General features: G+C 30.3%; 1 protein-coding gene across 1 annotated transcript in view; it reads left to right on the plus strand.

The window, feature by feature from the left end:
• LOC127738474 (vacuolar protein sorting-associated protein 54-like) overlaps window positions 1-16,002 on the plus strand; it is a 32,049-nt gene extending 16,047 nt beyond the window's left edge. The window contains exons 16-26 of the mRNA XM_052249736.1: window positions 234-283; window positions 1,253-1,335; window positions 2,357-2,392; window positions 2,805-2,859; window positions 4,045-4,150; window positions 8,512-8,599; window positions 9,819-9,940; window positions 10,560-10,640; window positions 11,420-11,527; window positions 11,915-12,009; window positions 12,826-16,002. Of these exons, the coding sequence (XP_052105696.1) occupies window positions 234-283; window positions 1,253-1,335; window positions 2,357-2,392; window positions 2,805-2,859; window positions 4,045-4,150; window positions 8,512-8,599; window positions 9,819-9,940; window positions 10,560-10,640; window positions 11,420-11,527; window positions 11,915-12,009; window positions 12,826-12,928 (927 nt within the window). The 3' untranslated portion in view covers window positions 12,929-16,002. The remainder of the gene's footprint in view (window positions 1-233; window positions 284-1,252; window positions 1,336-2,356; window positions 2,393-2,804; window positions 2,860-4,044; window positions 4,151-8,511; window positions 8,600-9,818; window positions 9,941-10,559; window positions 10,641-11,419; window positions 11,528-11,914; window positions 12,010-12,825) is intronic.
• The last annotated feature ends 1,273 nt before the right edge of the window (window positions 16,003-17,275 follow it).

Genomic DNA, 17,275 nt, shown 5'->3' on the forward strand with positions numbered 1-17,275 from the left:
GTGGTGCCATCTTAGCAAAAAGTAATCATCCTTTGTTTTAATGTTTATGTTTTAGAACTTTTCTTTTTAATTCTGTGAAAATGAAATATGACTACATTTATTGTACAATTTATATGAATGAATTGTCATGTGAAATATGCTTAGAAATAGAAAAAAATAGTACATCATTAAAAGTGGATGTGACAAATTTGTTTTTATACCAGATTGTTTATGATATGTTATATCTTTAACAGGCAACAAAGTTTGTAAACAGATTTCATGAAGAAAGAAGACAAAAATTAAGGTAATTGCCAGAAAATGATATAAGCACATTTTTAAAGTTATAGGTAAAATGTATATATATATATATATATGTAATTAGTAAAAGTTGCATGCATTTGTACTTGGAATCTTAAAAAAATATGATATTTTCAAAATTGTATTCATTAGCATAGACATTCAGTTGAAATGGGTACATTTGATAAGATGCCTTTTGTTGGCAGATAACAATTCTTTGAGGTGTCAGTAGTCTAAATTCCTGCTACTTATCAAAGTAGACTTTTTCCCTGAGGTAGTCCAAATTGGAATGCTCTATCAACATCAACCCTATTTGTGTATCCTACTTATTTGATATCTTGTTTAATTTGTATTGTTCCTAACATGCATGAAATATTTGCAGCTGAAAATAAACATCCAACAATCCATAATTTGTTGGCAAAGAATTTGTCAGTACAAATTGGTTCAGATTCTCAAGAGATTTTTATTAAATGTGAACAAAATCTTGTTTTATGTTGTTGGCAGGGTAAAAAAATCTTAACAAATTTTAGAATAATCTCTTGTAATCAGGATTTCACTCTTCTTTTTACGCATATCAGTTTTGTTAATAAGATTATTAAGTTGAGCTATGTAAAATAAGGAGATGTGGTATGATTGTCAATGAGACAACTATCCATTAAAGACCAAACAACATAGATGTTATCAACTAAAGGTCACAATATGGCCTTCAACCATGAGCAAAACCCACACCGCATAGCAGCTATAAAAGACCCCATCATGACAAAATGTAAAATATTTAATTCAAACAAGAAAACAAAAAGCCTAATTTATGTACAATACAATTAGCGAAAAAGAAAAATTATATAAAGCAACAAATGACAACTTCTTCCTTACCTAGGACAATGGTGTAACAGCTCAACATAAGAACAAACTATAAAAATAAGTATTTGCTTAAATTTAGAAAAAATATATGTGTTTTTTTGTTTTTTTTTTTAAGTTTGATATTAGACAATGAAAGATGGAAGCAAGCAGATGTTCCTGCAGAGTTCCAAGAACTAGTGGACCACATTACAAAATCAGGTAATATACAAATATTTTGATGTACCAATCAAAAATGTATTGCACCTGGGGTACATTCTGGTATAAAAAATAAGGAGATGTAGTATGATTGCCAATGAAATACTTATCCACTAAACCCCAAAGGACAAAACTTGGTTTGGTTATTTCTGAATAACTGAAAGATTATTTACAATGATGCTGATTCTCTTTAACACACTTTAGGAAGGATGAAAGTTAAATTTCTGTACATTTCAATCAGTAATTCACAAATTCAATTATTTAACTTCATTAACCTTCATATTCCAAGTATTAAAGTAAAAGAATAGAGATGTTGAGACTTAGACAATATCTATTTGTTTGTTGTATGTTATATATAATAAAGAGCTGCGCCATGAGCGCATGATATGCACATCGCTTATTTAAAGAATAAAGTTCCATAATTCCTCAATGTCATATCATAAATTTATAAAAATTAAAGGGAGCTTATTTTAATAGATATAAACTAGTCACTAAAGTTTCATGAAAACTGCTCAAAGCATTTTTGAGTTATTGTCCGAAAACTGGAAACCCCCACTTTTTATGAGTAAAATCCTATATTTCGGAAACTTGAAATCTAATTTTATAAAAATTGAAAGGGAGCTTACGTCAATACATATAAACAATTCACCAAAGTTTCATGAAAATTTGTTAAAGCGTTTTTGAGTTAATGACCGACATGTTGAAGACGAATGGACAGACAGACGGACGGATTTTATGCATCACTGTGTTTTGTGGATTTAATTTCATCAGGATAACTAAGTAAAAACATCAAATTTGAAAGCCTAGGATGCATAAGTACAGAAATACATAAAGAGTTATATCTGAAGTAGGTACATAAAAATTAAAGCCAAATCCATCAAAGTGAATGATATTAAGATTTAGGAATACATGTTTTTCATAAAGTTTATTGTATATTTAGAATTTGTGTATACAAAGCATTTTCATTGTCATATACAAAAGTGTATATTTGTGATAACCTCATTTTCTTTAAATTTCAATCAAGGAACAATCTGCATTCCTGAGAGAACACAAGATAAAGGTAAATATGATTTTTTATATGAAGATTATAATTGTTACTAGAAAACCACATTTCACAAAAGATCTAAAGACTAATACTCATTATTTCTCATGATTTATTTTTTGTCATGAAAAGCCTGTAAAAATTGTCTATTTGCTAGATATTTTTAAAGAAATATATCAAGATTAGTGTGTATATGTTGAATAGATTGAGATCATTCAGTTAGTTTCGTATTTGAATGAATACAAGTGTATAAAAACCTTCTATTTCTAATTTTACCAATAGGAGTTCATAAATGAAATACTCATGACCCATGAAATAATTCTACATCACAAATAAATTTTATCACATATGATTTTATAAAACAAATATGCAGAAATTGGCTTCAAAAAGTATGATTTACTTAAAAAACAATGTAAATGAATATTTTCAGACAAAAAACCATCTGAATCACTGAAAGTAGAAGAACAAAACTTTACTGTTGTTGGGTATGTATAAACATTCTGTGAAATATCTGACATTGATGATACATCTGATATTTCGTAACTTTATTATCATGATTATATTACTTATTTATGATATACTGCTATTCTGTTATATGATACAACATTGTTTAACACAATTTTTAGTACATTATCATCTTTAAGTTCTTATGTCTAAGCCACATGATGAGATATAAATATTTAATTGTTACAATTATCTATTATTAATAAAACAATTTTGCAACATTTGGATCAATTTAACATATGAATTTCTGCTTGAGTGGCTTGTTCCAAGTTTTATGTAAAAAGTAAAATAACAATAATAACATAAATTCAAATGGAAATTCCTTTATCAAATGGCAAAATCAAAAGCTCAAACACATCAAATGAATGGAAAACAATTGTCATATTCCTGACTTGGTACAGCCATTTCCTTATGTAGAAAATGGTGGATTAAACCAAGGCTTCCAAAACGGTCATATATTCCGGACATTTGTATAATGGTTTAATTTGTTTAATCAACCTGGTTTTATAGCTAGCTAAAACACTGTTCTTGAACAGCAGGGTTATTATAACCATCATTTTATGGTATGTGACTCTAAGCTGTATATGGATAAAAGAAAATGTTGGGTATAGGCCAAGGAGATACAAACAACCGATATACATCTAATCTGAGTAATAACTTTATTTTGAGGGGACTGCATATGTATCTTATATACTGTAAATTCAGAAATTATTGCGATTTTTTATTATTGCGAAAAATGCGACAGGGTTATAATCGCAATAATCATAACTGGCATTTTGAAATTTTTTATATGAATTAAACAGGATTTTTCTCAATATCGCAAAAATTGAAATTGCATTTTAGTCTATAATGACAAAATTGCAATAATAAATACACGCAATAATTTCTGAATTTACAGTACACAGTCCATTAAAAAAAAACATAAGTCTTCATAAACAGGTTTTCACCAATCCTTGAGAGTACTTCTAAAAAAAAGTATTTAAGAGTTTATTTAAGTCTACCCATCAAAGAAAACATTTAAACTGTTGAAAAACATGTATTGGTATTGATAGTGAATAAAATGAAGTTATAAAGTATAGCTGGAGAGGGTAATAAAATTACAGATGTTTTTTTTTTTTATTTAAGACTGTATAATTTGATATTAAACATATACTGATTATTTACAGCACTGTGTTACTATTGTTAAAGATGATGGTAGAATATTGTCAATGTGTAGACGACATTCCATCAGCTGCTCCAGATTTACTCACAAGACTTGTTGATTTATTAAAAGTAAGTAATATGACAATACTGCTTCACATAAAAATATTTACATGAAGGGAGATCAATAATAAATGTGTACCCTTTGGCAGCAGAAAAGTTTAAGAATCTAAAAAGCACCTTTTTGTGTAGACTTAATATATTTGTTCCTTGAGCTTTCGTATGAATGTATTGTAGTCTAGTATGTTTTTAACCGGATTTTTGAAGGAAATATCGGTTATTAAAATGGTTATATATGGTGGGCGGCTCTGGCGGCTGCCAAACAGCGTCCGCACAATAACATGAAAACACTTCAACAAATTTTTTTCAAATTTATATATGTTGTTTCCTGGGACTTAATGAAGGTCTCTATTAATTTTCAAGATTTTAGTATATCTCCTTTGTGAGTTATCGCCATTTTTAATATCCAAAAGTAGAATTTTTAAATATTTTACTGTTGTTATCTTTTTATGATTTGTCTTATCTCAGAATAAAAATTGGAGTGACAGATTTATTTGAAAATTATCTATTTACTAAGTGGTAATGATTATAAGCTATATCATTAGACATTTTGAAGATTATTACGTTATTAATTATGTTAGAGTACTATGTTAAACAACCATAGTTCTGTTCAATTAGATATTATAAATATTTCAGCTTATGATAATGATTTATTTTCATTATTAATTAGATCTTTGAAATATTTTAGCATATGATAATCATTGGAGTGACAGATTTATTTGAAAATTTACTGTTTTCTGATTGAAATATAGGGGAAGTCCATTGGGGTAACCCCTACCCCCTTTTTTTTTATAACTTGTAAACGGTCAAGATTCCCACCCAGAAACCATATATATTCTTGTGTGGGACAATATATCAAATCAAATGAAATTTAGGGGAAGTCCACTGGGGTAAACCCTACCCCCTTCTTTTTAAAAACTTGTAAAATGTTGAGATTCCCACCCCTAAACCATATATGTACTTGTATGGGACAATAAATTAAAGCAAATTAAATTAGGGGAAGTCCCCTGGGGTAACCCCTACTCTCCTTTTTTTTGAAAACTTGTAAATGGTCAAGATCTCCACGGCGAAACCATATATATTCTTGTATGTTACAATAAAACAAATGAAATGAAATAAAAGGTGAGTTCCTTGGGGTCATTCCCACCTTCTTCCTGTTTAAGATTTTGTAAATGGTTGAGATCCCCGCCCCTAAACCATATGTATCCGTGTATGGGACAAAAAAACAAATCATATGAAATAAAGGGCAGGTCCCCTGGGAAAATTAATCAGTTTGTGTATGTTATATTTGAACATAAATTAAATATATATAGGGTTCTTTAAGTGCTGAATCTAAACTTGTTTTTAATTAGATAATAATCTATTTTTATTATGAGATAAAGTTTTTGACATTGATAGATAAGTTGCAGATCTGTATTATTTTTTGACACATGAAAGAAACAAGAAGTATTTTGCTGGTTTTTTATTGGTTTATGTAAATAAGTTTGAGTTATTTGATTTGAAAAGTGATGTGTTTTTTTTTACTGGTTTATGGAAATAAGTTTGAGTTATTTGTTTTGAAAAGTGATGTGTTTAATTGATAGATATAAAATCATATCTAATTTTAGAGATTTATGAGTGGTTAAGTCATATCTAATTTTAGAGAATTATTTTGGTGTTTTGTTACTGGTTCATGGAAATAAATTTGAGTTTTATCTTGTAAATGGTCGAGATCCCCACCCCTAAACCATATATATTCTTGTATGGGACAATAAAACAAATCAAATGAAATATTGGGGGAGTCCCCAGAACCACCCCCACCCCCCTTCTTTTTGAAAACTTGTAAACGGTCAAGATCCCCACCTCGAAACCATATATATTCTTGTATGGGACAATAAAACAAATCAAATGAAATATAAGGAGAGTCCCCTGGGGTCACCCCCACCCCATCCTGTTTGAGAACTTGTAAACGGTCGAGATCCCCACCCCTAAACCATATATTTTCTTGTATGGGACAATAACACTAATCAAATGAAATATAGGGGAAGTCCAGGGGGTCACCCCCACCCCCTTCTTTTTGATAACTTGTAAACGGTCGAGATCCCCACCCCTGAACCATATATATTCTTGAATTGGACATTTAAACAAATCAAATGAAATTAAGGGGAAGTCCCCTGGGGTAACCCCCACCCCCCTTCTTTTTGAAAACTTGTAAATGGTCAAGATCCCCACCCTGAAACCATATATATTTTTGTATGGGACAATAAAACTAATCAAATGAAGTAAAAGGCGAGTCCCCTGGGGTCACCCAAACCCCCTCCTGTTTGAGTACTTGTAAACAGTCAAGATCCCCACCCCTAAACCATATATTTTCTTGTATGGGACAATAACACAAATCAAATGAAAATATAGGTGAAGTCCATGGGGGTCACCCCCACCCCCTTCTTTTTTGAGAACTTGTAAACGGTCGAGATCCCCACCCCTAAACCATATATATTCTTGAATGGGACAATAAAACAAATCAAATGAATTTGAGGGGAAGTCCCCTGGGAAAATCCCCACCCCCTCTTTTTTTTGAAAACTTGTTAACGGTCAAGATACCCACCCGAAACCATATATTTTCTTGTATGGAACAATAAAACAAATCATAGGGGAAGTCCAGGGGGGTCACCCCCACCCCCCTTTTTTTTTTGAAAACTTGTAAACGGTCAAGATCCCCACCCCTAATCCATATATATTCTTGCATGGGACAATAAAACAAATCAAATGAAATATAGGGAAAGTCCATGGGGGTAACCCCCACCCCTTTCTTTTTGATAACTTGTAAATGGTTGAGATCTGCATCCCTAAACCATATATATTCTTGAATTGGACAATAAAACAAATCAAATGAAATTGAGGGAAAATCCCCTGGGGTAACCCCCACCCCCTTCTTTTTGAAAACTTGTAAATGTTGAAGAACCCCAACCCGAAACCATATATATTCTTGTATGGGACAATAAAACAAATCAAATGAAATATAAGGTGAGTCCCCTTGGGTCACCCCACCCCCTCCTGTTTAAGAAACTTGTAAACAGTTGAGCTTTTCATTATTAATAAGATAATACCACATTGAGGTCCAAAGGGTCCTAAATTAAACTTTTGTTTAATTTCATCAAATATTGAATTCTTTGGTTCTTTGATATGCTGATTCTAACAATGTTTGAGTGTTAAATCATATCTAATTTTAGAGAACTTAGCCATCACTGGTTGTTGTTACTATATTATTGATTATAATTTGAAAAATTGCATCATATCTTATTTTAGAGAACTATTTATCCAGTTTGAGTTATTTCCATTTGCACAGATAATATTATGGATAAAATTATCCTGTGTTTCATTTCAACATAAATTAAATATATATATAGGGTTCTTTCAAATGCTGAATTTAACTCTATTTAAATATTAGATTTTTAGGCCCAGTTTTCAAGTTGGTCCAAATCAGGGTCCAAAATTAAACTTTGTTTGATTCAACAAAAATTAAATTTATGGGGCTCTTTGAAATGCTGAATCTAACCATGTATTGAGAGATTTTGGATTGTGGGCTCCTTTATCAAATTGGTCCACATTAAGGTCCAAAGGGCCCTAGATTAAACTTTTGTCTGATTTCATCAAAAATTGAATTCTTGGGGTTCTTTGATATGCTGATTCTAATATGTACTTAGATTGGATATTGGACCATAATAGGTTTTAAATGTCCAATTTCAAATATATCAGTTCTTTGACTACATTCATTTTGTGTCACAAACCTATGATGTGTCAAATATTCAATCACAATCTAAATTCAGAGCTGTTTTAAGTTTAAATGTAGTGTCCATACTTGCTCAACTGTTCAGGGTGAGACCTCTGCAGGAAAATCCGGTTTGCTGTCTCTCTGACAGCCTCTTGTTTAATTTTAGTTCATTTATGTGTTTTGGAGTTTAGTGTGACGTCCATTTTCACTGAACTAGCACACAATTTTATTTAGGGGCCAGCTGAGGACCACCTCCGGGTGCCGGATTTTCTCGCTGCATTGAAGACCCATTGGTGGCCTTCGGCTGTTGTCTGCTCTTTGGTCGGGTTGTTGTCTCTTTGACATATTCCCCATTTCCATTCTCAATTTTATGTATAGTAAGTTGATTTAAATTCTAGAATTAGAAAAATCCAAGTGTATTTCCTTTTGGGGATGCCTTCTTTTTGGATGCAAGGTGCATAAGTACTGTATATTGATCAAAGATGAGTGGAATTGTTGCATCCAGTATCATACACATATCACAGGTGGTACAATAGAAAACTTTGAAGGTATATTTACATATTTAGATTAAAACAATTTACTTACTCAATTATAAACATATGTATTTGCATTAATTTTTCAGATTTTTAACTCAAGAACTTGTCAGTTAGTATTAGGTGCTGGTGCATTACAGTTGGTAGGATTAAAGACAATCTCCACAAGAAATTTAGGTAAGTGCTTGTGAATTGGTGGATACATAAAGTATGTACAAAATTATTGTTTGTGTCTGTCAACATGTCCCTCTTTGAAATTAGTATATTTTTTTTATTTATTTGTATAAAACAAAATCTCTTGATGTCAATTTTTGTCTCGCCTGCAACGAAAGTCGTGGAAAGCCAGACATAATGATTGTTTTTCTGGCAAAGGCGACGATGGCGTCAACAATTGTTAAGTTTTCTGTTTAGTTAGTTTGATAGGAACTACTTGTGATAGATCATTGATATTTAATATAAAGTTGCATAACTATCAGTACATATCAGTTTGTCGACCATTTTCAGGCCCTGCCCACTAGATCATGGTCCAGTGACTTTGAATTAATTAGCAATATTCAATGTTAAGTTTTCTGCTTCGTTAGATTGATAGGAACTACTTACAATTGATAACAATATTTTGTGTAAAGTAACATTACTCTCTGTACATCTCAGTTTGTCAACCATTTTCAGGCCCTGCCCACTAGATCATGGTCCATTTTCAGGCCCTGCCCACTAGATCATGGTCCAGTGACTAAATTAATAGGCAATGTTGCTGTCCATCAGATTGTCTTTTTCTGGATTTTATGCTGATAGGCGAGACATATCTCTGTGTCAACAGTTTATCTAAATCATATTCTTGTAAATGTGGATTCATTTTTGGTTGTTAAGTGGAGTGTAATAAAAGACAGCTTTAATTATGATAATGTTCCTATGGATGATTAGATGTTATGTCTATGACCGTTAAAACTATAACTGTATTTGTATTTAGTTTGCATGGAATTGTTAATTAAGGAGTTTTTTAGATAATTGTTTTGACCAACAAAAAATTAAAATATGACAATCTTCCTATAAAACATAACAGGAGTTTACAATTATTTAAATACTCATTTCACAATGCAAAACACACAAAGCAATTAAAGGCTATATATCCATTACAACAAAACACTACCTCAGGAAATTGTATCCCTAGTCATCTTGTAGACCCTCATTTTGTAATGGTTGAATCAATTTGTGAATATGACTTAAAACTTACATTGCTATTGAGTTGTTTTTTTTTTGCTTTCTAAAATGATAGCTATTTAAAGATTTAAAAACAAAAGGAAAAAACTCTTTCACCCACCAATTATTTCTAGTTATTTTTTACTGCACTACTTTTTACAGTAATAGTGTTTTCAACTGCCATAATATTTCATTTCAGCCTTGGCTTCAAGATGTTTGCAGCTCATAGTATATTTTATGCCAAAAGTCAGACAACATTTTGAAGACAGGCTTATTTCTAAGAATAAAACCATGTTAAAACATTTAGACCAAGCAAATAAGGTATGTACAGTCTAGATTGTAAATATTCCAGGAAGTATATATTTAACATTAGAGCCCATATGTATGGATAGGATAAGCTGTTATCTGAGCTAAAAGTATATGTTGAATAAAATATTTACTTGACTGTTTAGCCATAGTGGCATCTTTTAAGATATATTGCCTGCCAATATTATAATTTTGTTGTTGTTCTAAGAGCAGTTAAGGTCGTCTGACTCCGACAATTACTTATTTTTGAAAGCATTCCAGCAACTATTCAGAAAACAAAGATTACATAACTGTTCTGTAGGTAAAAAAAAAATTATTTGTGAAAAGAGGCAGAAGTACCAAGAGGACATTCAAAACTCATAAGTCAAGGAGAAACTAACAACTCCATAGCAAAAAAAAGAAAGAAGACGAAAAGAGAAACAAGTAAACTAAACACTACATAGAAAACTAAAGGATTAGTGTCAATAAGAAAGCAACCTATCAATAAATTAAAATTGACATGTAGAGGTCATAATATTAATGATACACAGACATCCACTACAAAAAGTAATAAAAAAACATTGCTCAACTCATATTCATCAGCAACATCATTCCTTAAATATTTATGAGTAATTTTACTTTGTCTTATTTTCAGGATTATAATGACCATATCAATGAGATTACAAATAAACTAGTCAGTGTGATGGAGAGTGTCATACAAGCCCAGCTAGTCAGGGTAAATCATTCTTTAAATTGCTGTGATGTTTTAAATATATCTGAAATAAGTATTATCTTCATCAGGCAAGATTTATTTTTTTGTTTGCAGTTATCCTCTTTCTAGGCATATATTCTTTTTATTTCATTTTATTTTTAGGTTACCTGTTTTTCTTTTCAATATAGAATTACACATTCATATTAAGAAATTTTTTTAATGCATTGCATAATGTTTTGCAAGTAATTTCAATTTGAAAAAGACAACAGTGGTCTTTAATCTTTTTCAACATCAAACATGACATGGAAATCAAAATAATGAACATATTGAATGATGATGATGCTTTGACTTAATTAGATGGTTATAGGTCATGTAAGAAGTGTTTGGTTAATTAGATTGTACCTAAATTTTAAATATATGTATTTTCAATTATGTTAAGACTACTATGTTAAGTTTTACTGCTTATTAAATGAATGATCTGTTAATTCAAATATCTAAAAGAATTAAAGAAGCATTAGCTGTCATATTCATCTGCACCGATTTGACCCAAATTCTAATATTTGATTTATAACATACTAAAACATATATTCAAGTTACAAAAAGTCCAAAAGAAACAATTAACAATGCATGGACTTGTTATAATGTATCAGCATTTGGTGCATAGTTTAGACTAAACACCGTCTAATTAATCTTATTTAGAATCTCTTAGTTAAGTGAGAAGTACGTTAGCACAATTTGTTTCATTGTTTAGTGAAATTTATCATGTAGAACAATGAGAATAACTTTGTGTTTTATTTTTTCAGTGGGAGGTGAAAGCACCAATGCCTTCACAGTGTTTTAGAGCAATATGTAAACAGATTAGTAAAATGCATGAAGCTGTGATAGATATTTTACCATTAAATCAAATCCAGGTAATATATATATGTCTTTATCATAAAACCATTAAAGTCAATAGATATTTACATATTAGTTTAAACTCTTAATGCTGATAACCATTGCAGAGTGTTTTATCACTTTATTCAGTAGTTTACAACAAATATTCAAATTTGGAATCTGTCATTAAGATACGAGAAATCTCTGAAGGTCAGCCAACAGTAGAAATCAGTACAGCACAGCTTATTTTAAAAAATCCTCTTGCTCATTTTATTTTGTTGTGTTAAATGGTTCAGATTCTTTTGTTGTGGTAACTGTAATAAAAAATAAATGTCCAAGTTTCTCTTAGAACTGACATCTATTAAAACATTAAGTTTAATATTTTATAATTTCTCTTTTATATTTGACTTCTGATTTACTTTCAGGATTTGTTCTCTAGAATAAATTCATCTTTTAAAGATTTATTACGTCAACAACTATTAAAGTTAGAAGTTACCAACAATGGAGGTCCACAATATGGGTACAGTATAATACTTATATTTTCCAAAGATTTTTACAGCTATAGCTCTTTACTTATATAGGTTAAAAAGGTTTATGAGTGAAATAAATTTTGAAAATGACAAATTTAAATTTATTTTTATGAAGGTTGCCACAGTTAATATAAAATAAGGAAATATGGTCTGATTGCAAATAAGACAATTATCCACCGAGACCATAGGGCATAGATATGAGCAATTATAGACCACTTCAAAATGAGAAAACCAAAGGCCTGATTTATGTAAAATACATCAAACGAAAAAAAATATATACAAATAAGTACATATTTTATTCTGCTAGATACAATGATTGTAAGATTATTCTTTATCATGATAAGCATATATATCGTATTCCTCTTTTAGAAGATGATTTGTACTTTTGTGTCTGATATTCTATTATATATAAATATGTCTTTTGTATATGATAAGAGGAACATTTAAGTATGGTGATTATCATGGAGAAAAAAAAATTTGCTAGAACTAATTTATTTATGTTATTTAACTTTTTTCCCCTCTTGGTAATTTGAATTCAGCTTGATATACGCTAGATCAACAATTTCCAATATGTGTACATTTTAAAAATTGAAACCTTGGTAACACAAACACCCCTTTAATTTGAAGATTTGTGATTGCCTTAAATTTACAAACATATTCAATTCCTAATACAAATAAATACAAGTTACCTTCATAGAAAAATGACATATCTAGTATATTCAACAAATGGCAGACAACTTTTAGAATTATTAATAAGCTAGTTGTTTTACTTGTTATATTTTGCTAATAATATTTTTCACTTACAGGTTAGTGACTTCAGATGTAGCATTTTATTCAGGAACTTATAAAACCTTACGAGGATTGGAACATTTATGTAATAATATGTCAGATTTGTGGAATGGATTATAATGAAGCATCTATTGAGGGCATTTAATTTAATTCTTATTTATTTCTTCAATTTTTATCAAGTTACAATTATACAATCTTCTTCACTCTTCTGTGTCATGTTAAATAGTAAGTGACCTTATACAAAACTAAACTGGAAGAAGAAAAAGAAACTAAGGTTGGAGCTTCATTAGGTAAAGTTGACCAGAAACAGTATTGGCTATTTATAGTTTTACATTCTATTTGTGTACGTACTCATATTTTTATGTTCATTTTGTTTTCAACCTTCCTTACTACTGTTAAAACTAGAAATTTGCCTTCAACACTACAAACTTGTAACTCATAAAACAGCAGTTTTATTATAGGCCAGTTTTCTATATATATATGTGATTGAAGAACAGTTAATGGCATTTTGTCAATTGAAATAATAACATTTTATTGTATCGACTGAATATGTGGTTTTCTCCACAATTACAAAAGATTTGTCAGTGTTTTTTTTAAGATTTCCTACTAAAATTTTGTAGACTTGCAACAATGAAGAGATTAACATATTGTATACACTCTTGTCTATTTTTAAAGACAGTAAGTATGTTGACCTCTATAAGTCTTTTGGATTTTTTTGTGACATTGGGTTGTTGTCTCAATGTATATAAATTGACAAGATCTCTAAAAAACCAGGATGTAAGCATATATAAATTCATCCATTTTGAAAAGGGGGAGGGTTCCAACACACGGAACACCCCTGGATCTGCCAATAAATTCTTAGTGAACAGGATTTAAGGAAAGTAAAATAGCATTGATAAAACTGATGATATTTGTATTACAAACACATTTAATGATTCTAACAGTTATTTCTCTTTAACTAAAGTGTACTTTCTTGAGTAGACTTATGTTTTTCTCAGCAAACTACAATTAGCATGTTTCTAAAGGCATCATATGTATTGATCCGACTTTTCCTATTGTATAAGTGTCCAAAAAATAAGACACCTTTGTTTAAAAAGATGTTGACAACCCTTGTTCTCTACCTCAGCATTAGAAAACAGTCAGACTAAAATTTTAATGTATTAGTACTAGGATTAAGAAACAAAATTTAAATGTAACTATTCAACTGCAAGGACCTGAATAAAAAGATTGCTAATAGTGAGCAGACTATTTAGCAGTGCAATTTAAATAGTTTGTTGACACATAATGATTCAAGCAAGTTTGCACTGGCCTTCTATTGCATAATGCATAAAAGAATGTAAAAGAGGTTGTGAAATGTTCCTTTTTATATTTAGCTTGCAATCTCAATTAACATCCTGTTTCTTCAGATTTATCACAGCTGTTATTCTTGATATATTCTCCATGATTGTAACTCTGTTGCTATCTCCAAATGCTCAAACATCAAAACAATTTTTTACTCTCAAATTTCCATCTTGGTTGACAAATTTCTTTAGATATAATAACTAAATACGGCTTGTTTATTATTTACCATTGTCACTGTTTTTGTACAACTTACATCCAATGCCTTTTGTAGGGGAGCGCCAACCTCTCTACATGTAAAAATAGCCTTACAACAACTAATTATCTGAAGGGTCCTAGGTTGCCTGTTGCAAGGTAAAACTTCTGCCCCTATCCAACATACTCTCATTTTGTAATGGCAGTCAAGATGTCAGCCCTTCATCCTGGTTTACCTACTTTGCAGAACCTATGGTATACTTGGTCATTTGTTGTCTTACTTAATATGCATGCAATATTTGCCACTGAATCTTAAGCAAACAACAATCAATCAAAGCAACTTACATTTTGTTCAAATAATCAATTTATTTTCCTCCAATTTTGAAAGACAAGTAACTATTTTCTGGCAATTCTTTAAGATTAATAAGTTCGAGCTATGATTATCATGCTTTTTATATTTTTTTCTTGGTAAATTAAAAAAGTTTCTAATAAATAATACATAATACTAGAAATGCATTATACTAATGAAGTCAAATTTGTACTACATTATAAAATAAAAGCTTTTGTTATGATTAATTGTGACTAAGTCATTATTTACAGTATTACATTTATATTTAAGCTGTTTTTTTCTTCCTTGCTTATTTTGATATTCTTCAGTAAAGTATGTACATTTTGCAACACAGATTTTTATGGTCTGATCAGAAAAATCTGTTGCATGCCTTTTGTGTATTTCTCTGCATATCAAGGTGTAGGTTTTCTATTGAGCAATATGTTTGCTTAAACTAAGGCAAATTTTAAATTTCTGTTCTTTATGTAAATGCAACATTTCCTTCATTTTTAAATTCATTTCAATTTTTTAGCATTGCATTTTCTAGGCTAAATTACGTTTGAAAATATTCGAACCCAAAAGTCAGATAGCCAAAAATACATTAACATACAAGGGAAAGGAGGATACGAAACAAAAAGTAAACATGGGTCACAATCACATTAATATTTACTCCATTATTTTAGTTGATTGGAACACAAGGTTACTATCTGTTTTTAATTGTGTAGATCACCCATTTTATATGGTAGTTGGCATATAATGAAATTTTTGTATGAAAAATTAAATCCCAACAAAATGTAGTATTGGTTGGAATTGAAAAATTGGTGATCAGACATGCTGACACAAAACTGCAACTTTAAGAATATATGAATGATTTCATTTGTGAATTTGCTTATTTTCTAATTTATATAAAGAAACCAAAACTGAAGAAACTAGAAAATGAATGGAGAGAGAAACAAAATCATGACAGATTTTTGTAGAACTGAGCCAAGCATGTGAAAAAGAGGTATTTTTGATTGCTACTTTCCTACCACAAGTACTAATTTTTGAACATGCTAAAACCAAATGCTCCTTAACTTTACACCAAAACATGTAGATATTTGTAATGTATGAAAGAGTACAGTATAAAAGAAGTCTTTCGATTTCATCTATATATTTATTTTGTTGGTGTTTGTCTCTCCTATGAATTGTGTTATTTTATTTATTCACTTGTTTGTACTACAAGTTGTGACAAACTTTACAAGGATTATATTTTGTGATATGAAATTTGCTATTTAAATATTAATATGAAATTGTTATTGATTATGAAACAAGTAAAAAATTTCAAAATATACAATGTGTTGATTTTTTTCTGCCACAAAGTACATTGCTATACTAACATTAAATTAATCATGTGATACAACATCAACATATTTTATAGGAGTAACACAACGGGTGTCACATGTAGAACAGGATCTGCTAGCCCTTCTGATGCACCTGAGATCTACTCAGTATTTGGTGGGGTTCGTGTCACTCAGTCTCTTTATAAAAAAAAGGAGATGAGGTATGATTGCCAATGAGACAACAATCCACCAAAGTTCAAATAAAGTGGATGTAAGCAATTATAGGCAACCATATGGCCTTCAACAATGAGAAAAACCCATACCATATAATCGGCTATAAAATTCATTAACATGAAAAATATGAAACAATTCAATTGAGAAACTAACAGCCTAATTTAAAACAAAACAATTAACAAAAAACAAATATGACCGACATGAACCAACGACAACCACTGAACTACAGGCTCCCAGTTTTTTCTATTATATTTTTTGTGTACTTTTATTTGTCTTTTCTTCATTTTTATACGCCCGTTTACGGGACGTATAATGGTATACCATTGTCCGTCTGTCCGTCCGTCCTTCCGTCTGTCTGTCGTCAACATGTCGGACATTAACTCAAAAATGCTTTCACCAATTTGCATAAAACTTTGGTGAATTGTTTATATCTTTTGACGTGAGCTCCCTTTCGTTTTTTATAAAATTTAGATTTTACGTTTCCAAGTTATGGGGTTTTATTCATTAAAAAAAGGGTGATTTTCCAGTTTTCGGACAATAAGTCAAGAATGCTTTCACCAACTTGCAAGAAATTGTGGTGAATTGTTTATATCTATTGACCTGAGCTCCCTTTCGATTTTTATAAATTTTAGATTTAACGTTTCCGAGTTACAGGGTTTTATTCATAAAAAAAAGGGGGGATTTTCCAGTTTTCGGACAAAAACTCAAAAATGCTTTCAGCAATTCTTATGAAACTTTGGTGAATTGTTTGTATGTATTGATGTAAGCTCCTTTTAGAATTTTACAAATTTTACATTTTACATTTCTGAGTTGTGGGGTTTTATTCATTAAAAAAAGGGGTGATTTTCCAGTTTTCGGACAATAACTCAAAAATGCTGTCACCAATTCTCAGGAAACTTTGATGAATTGTTTATATCAATTGATGTAAGCTCCCTTTTTATTTTCATAAATTTCTAATATGACATTGAGAATTAATTGAACTTTATTTGTTTATAGTCTGACAACAGATATACTAAGTATTGCACAACAGCAAGAAATCTTTAATTGAATATA

Source organism: Mytilus californianus, unplaced genomic scaffold, assembly GCF_021869535.1.
Source record: "Mytilus californianus isolate M0D057914Y unplaced genomic scaffold, xbMytCali1.0.p SCAF_4, whole genome shotgun sequence".
NCBI lineage: Eukaryota > Metazoa > Mollusca > Bivalvia > Mytilida > Mytilidae > Mytilus > Mytilus californianus.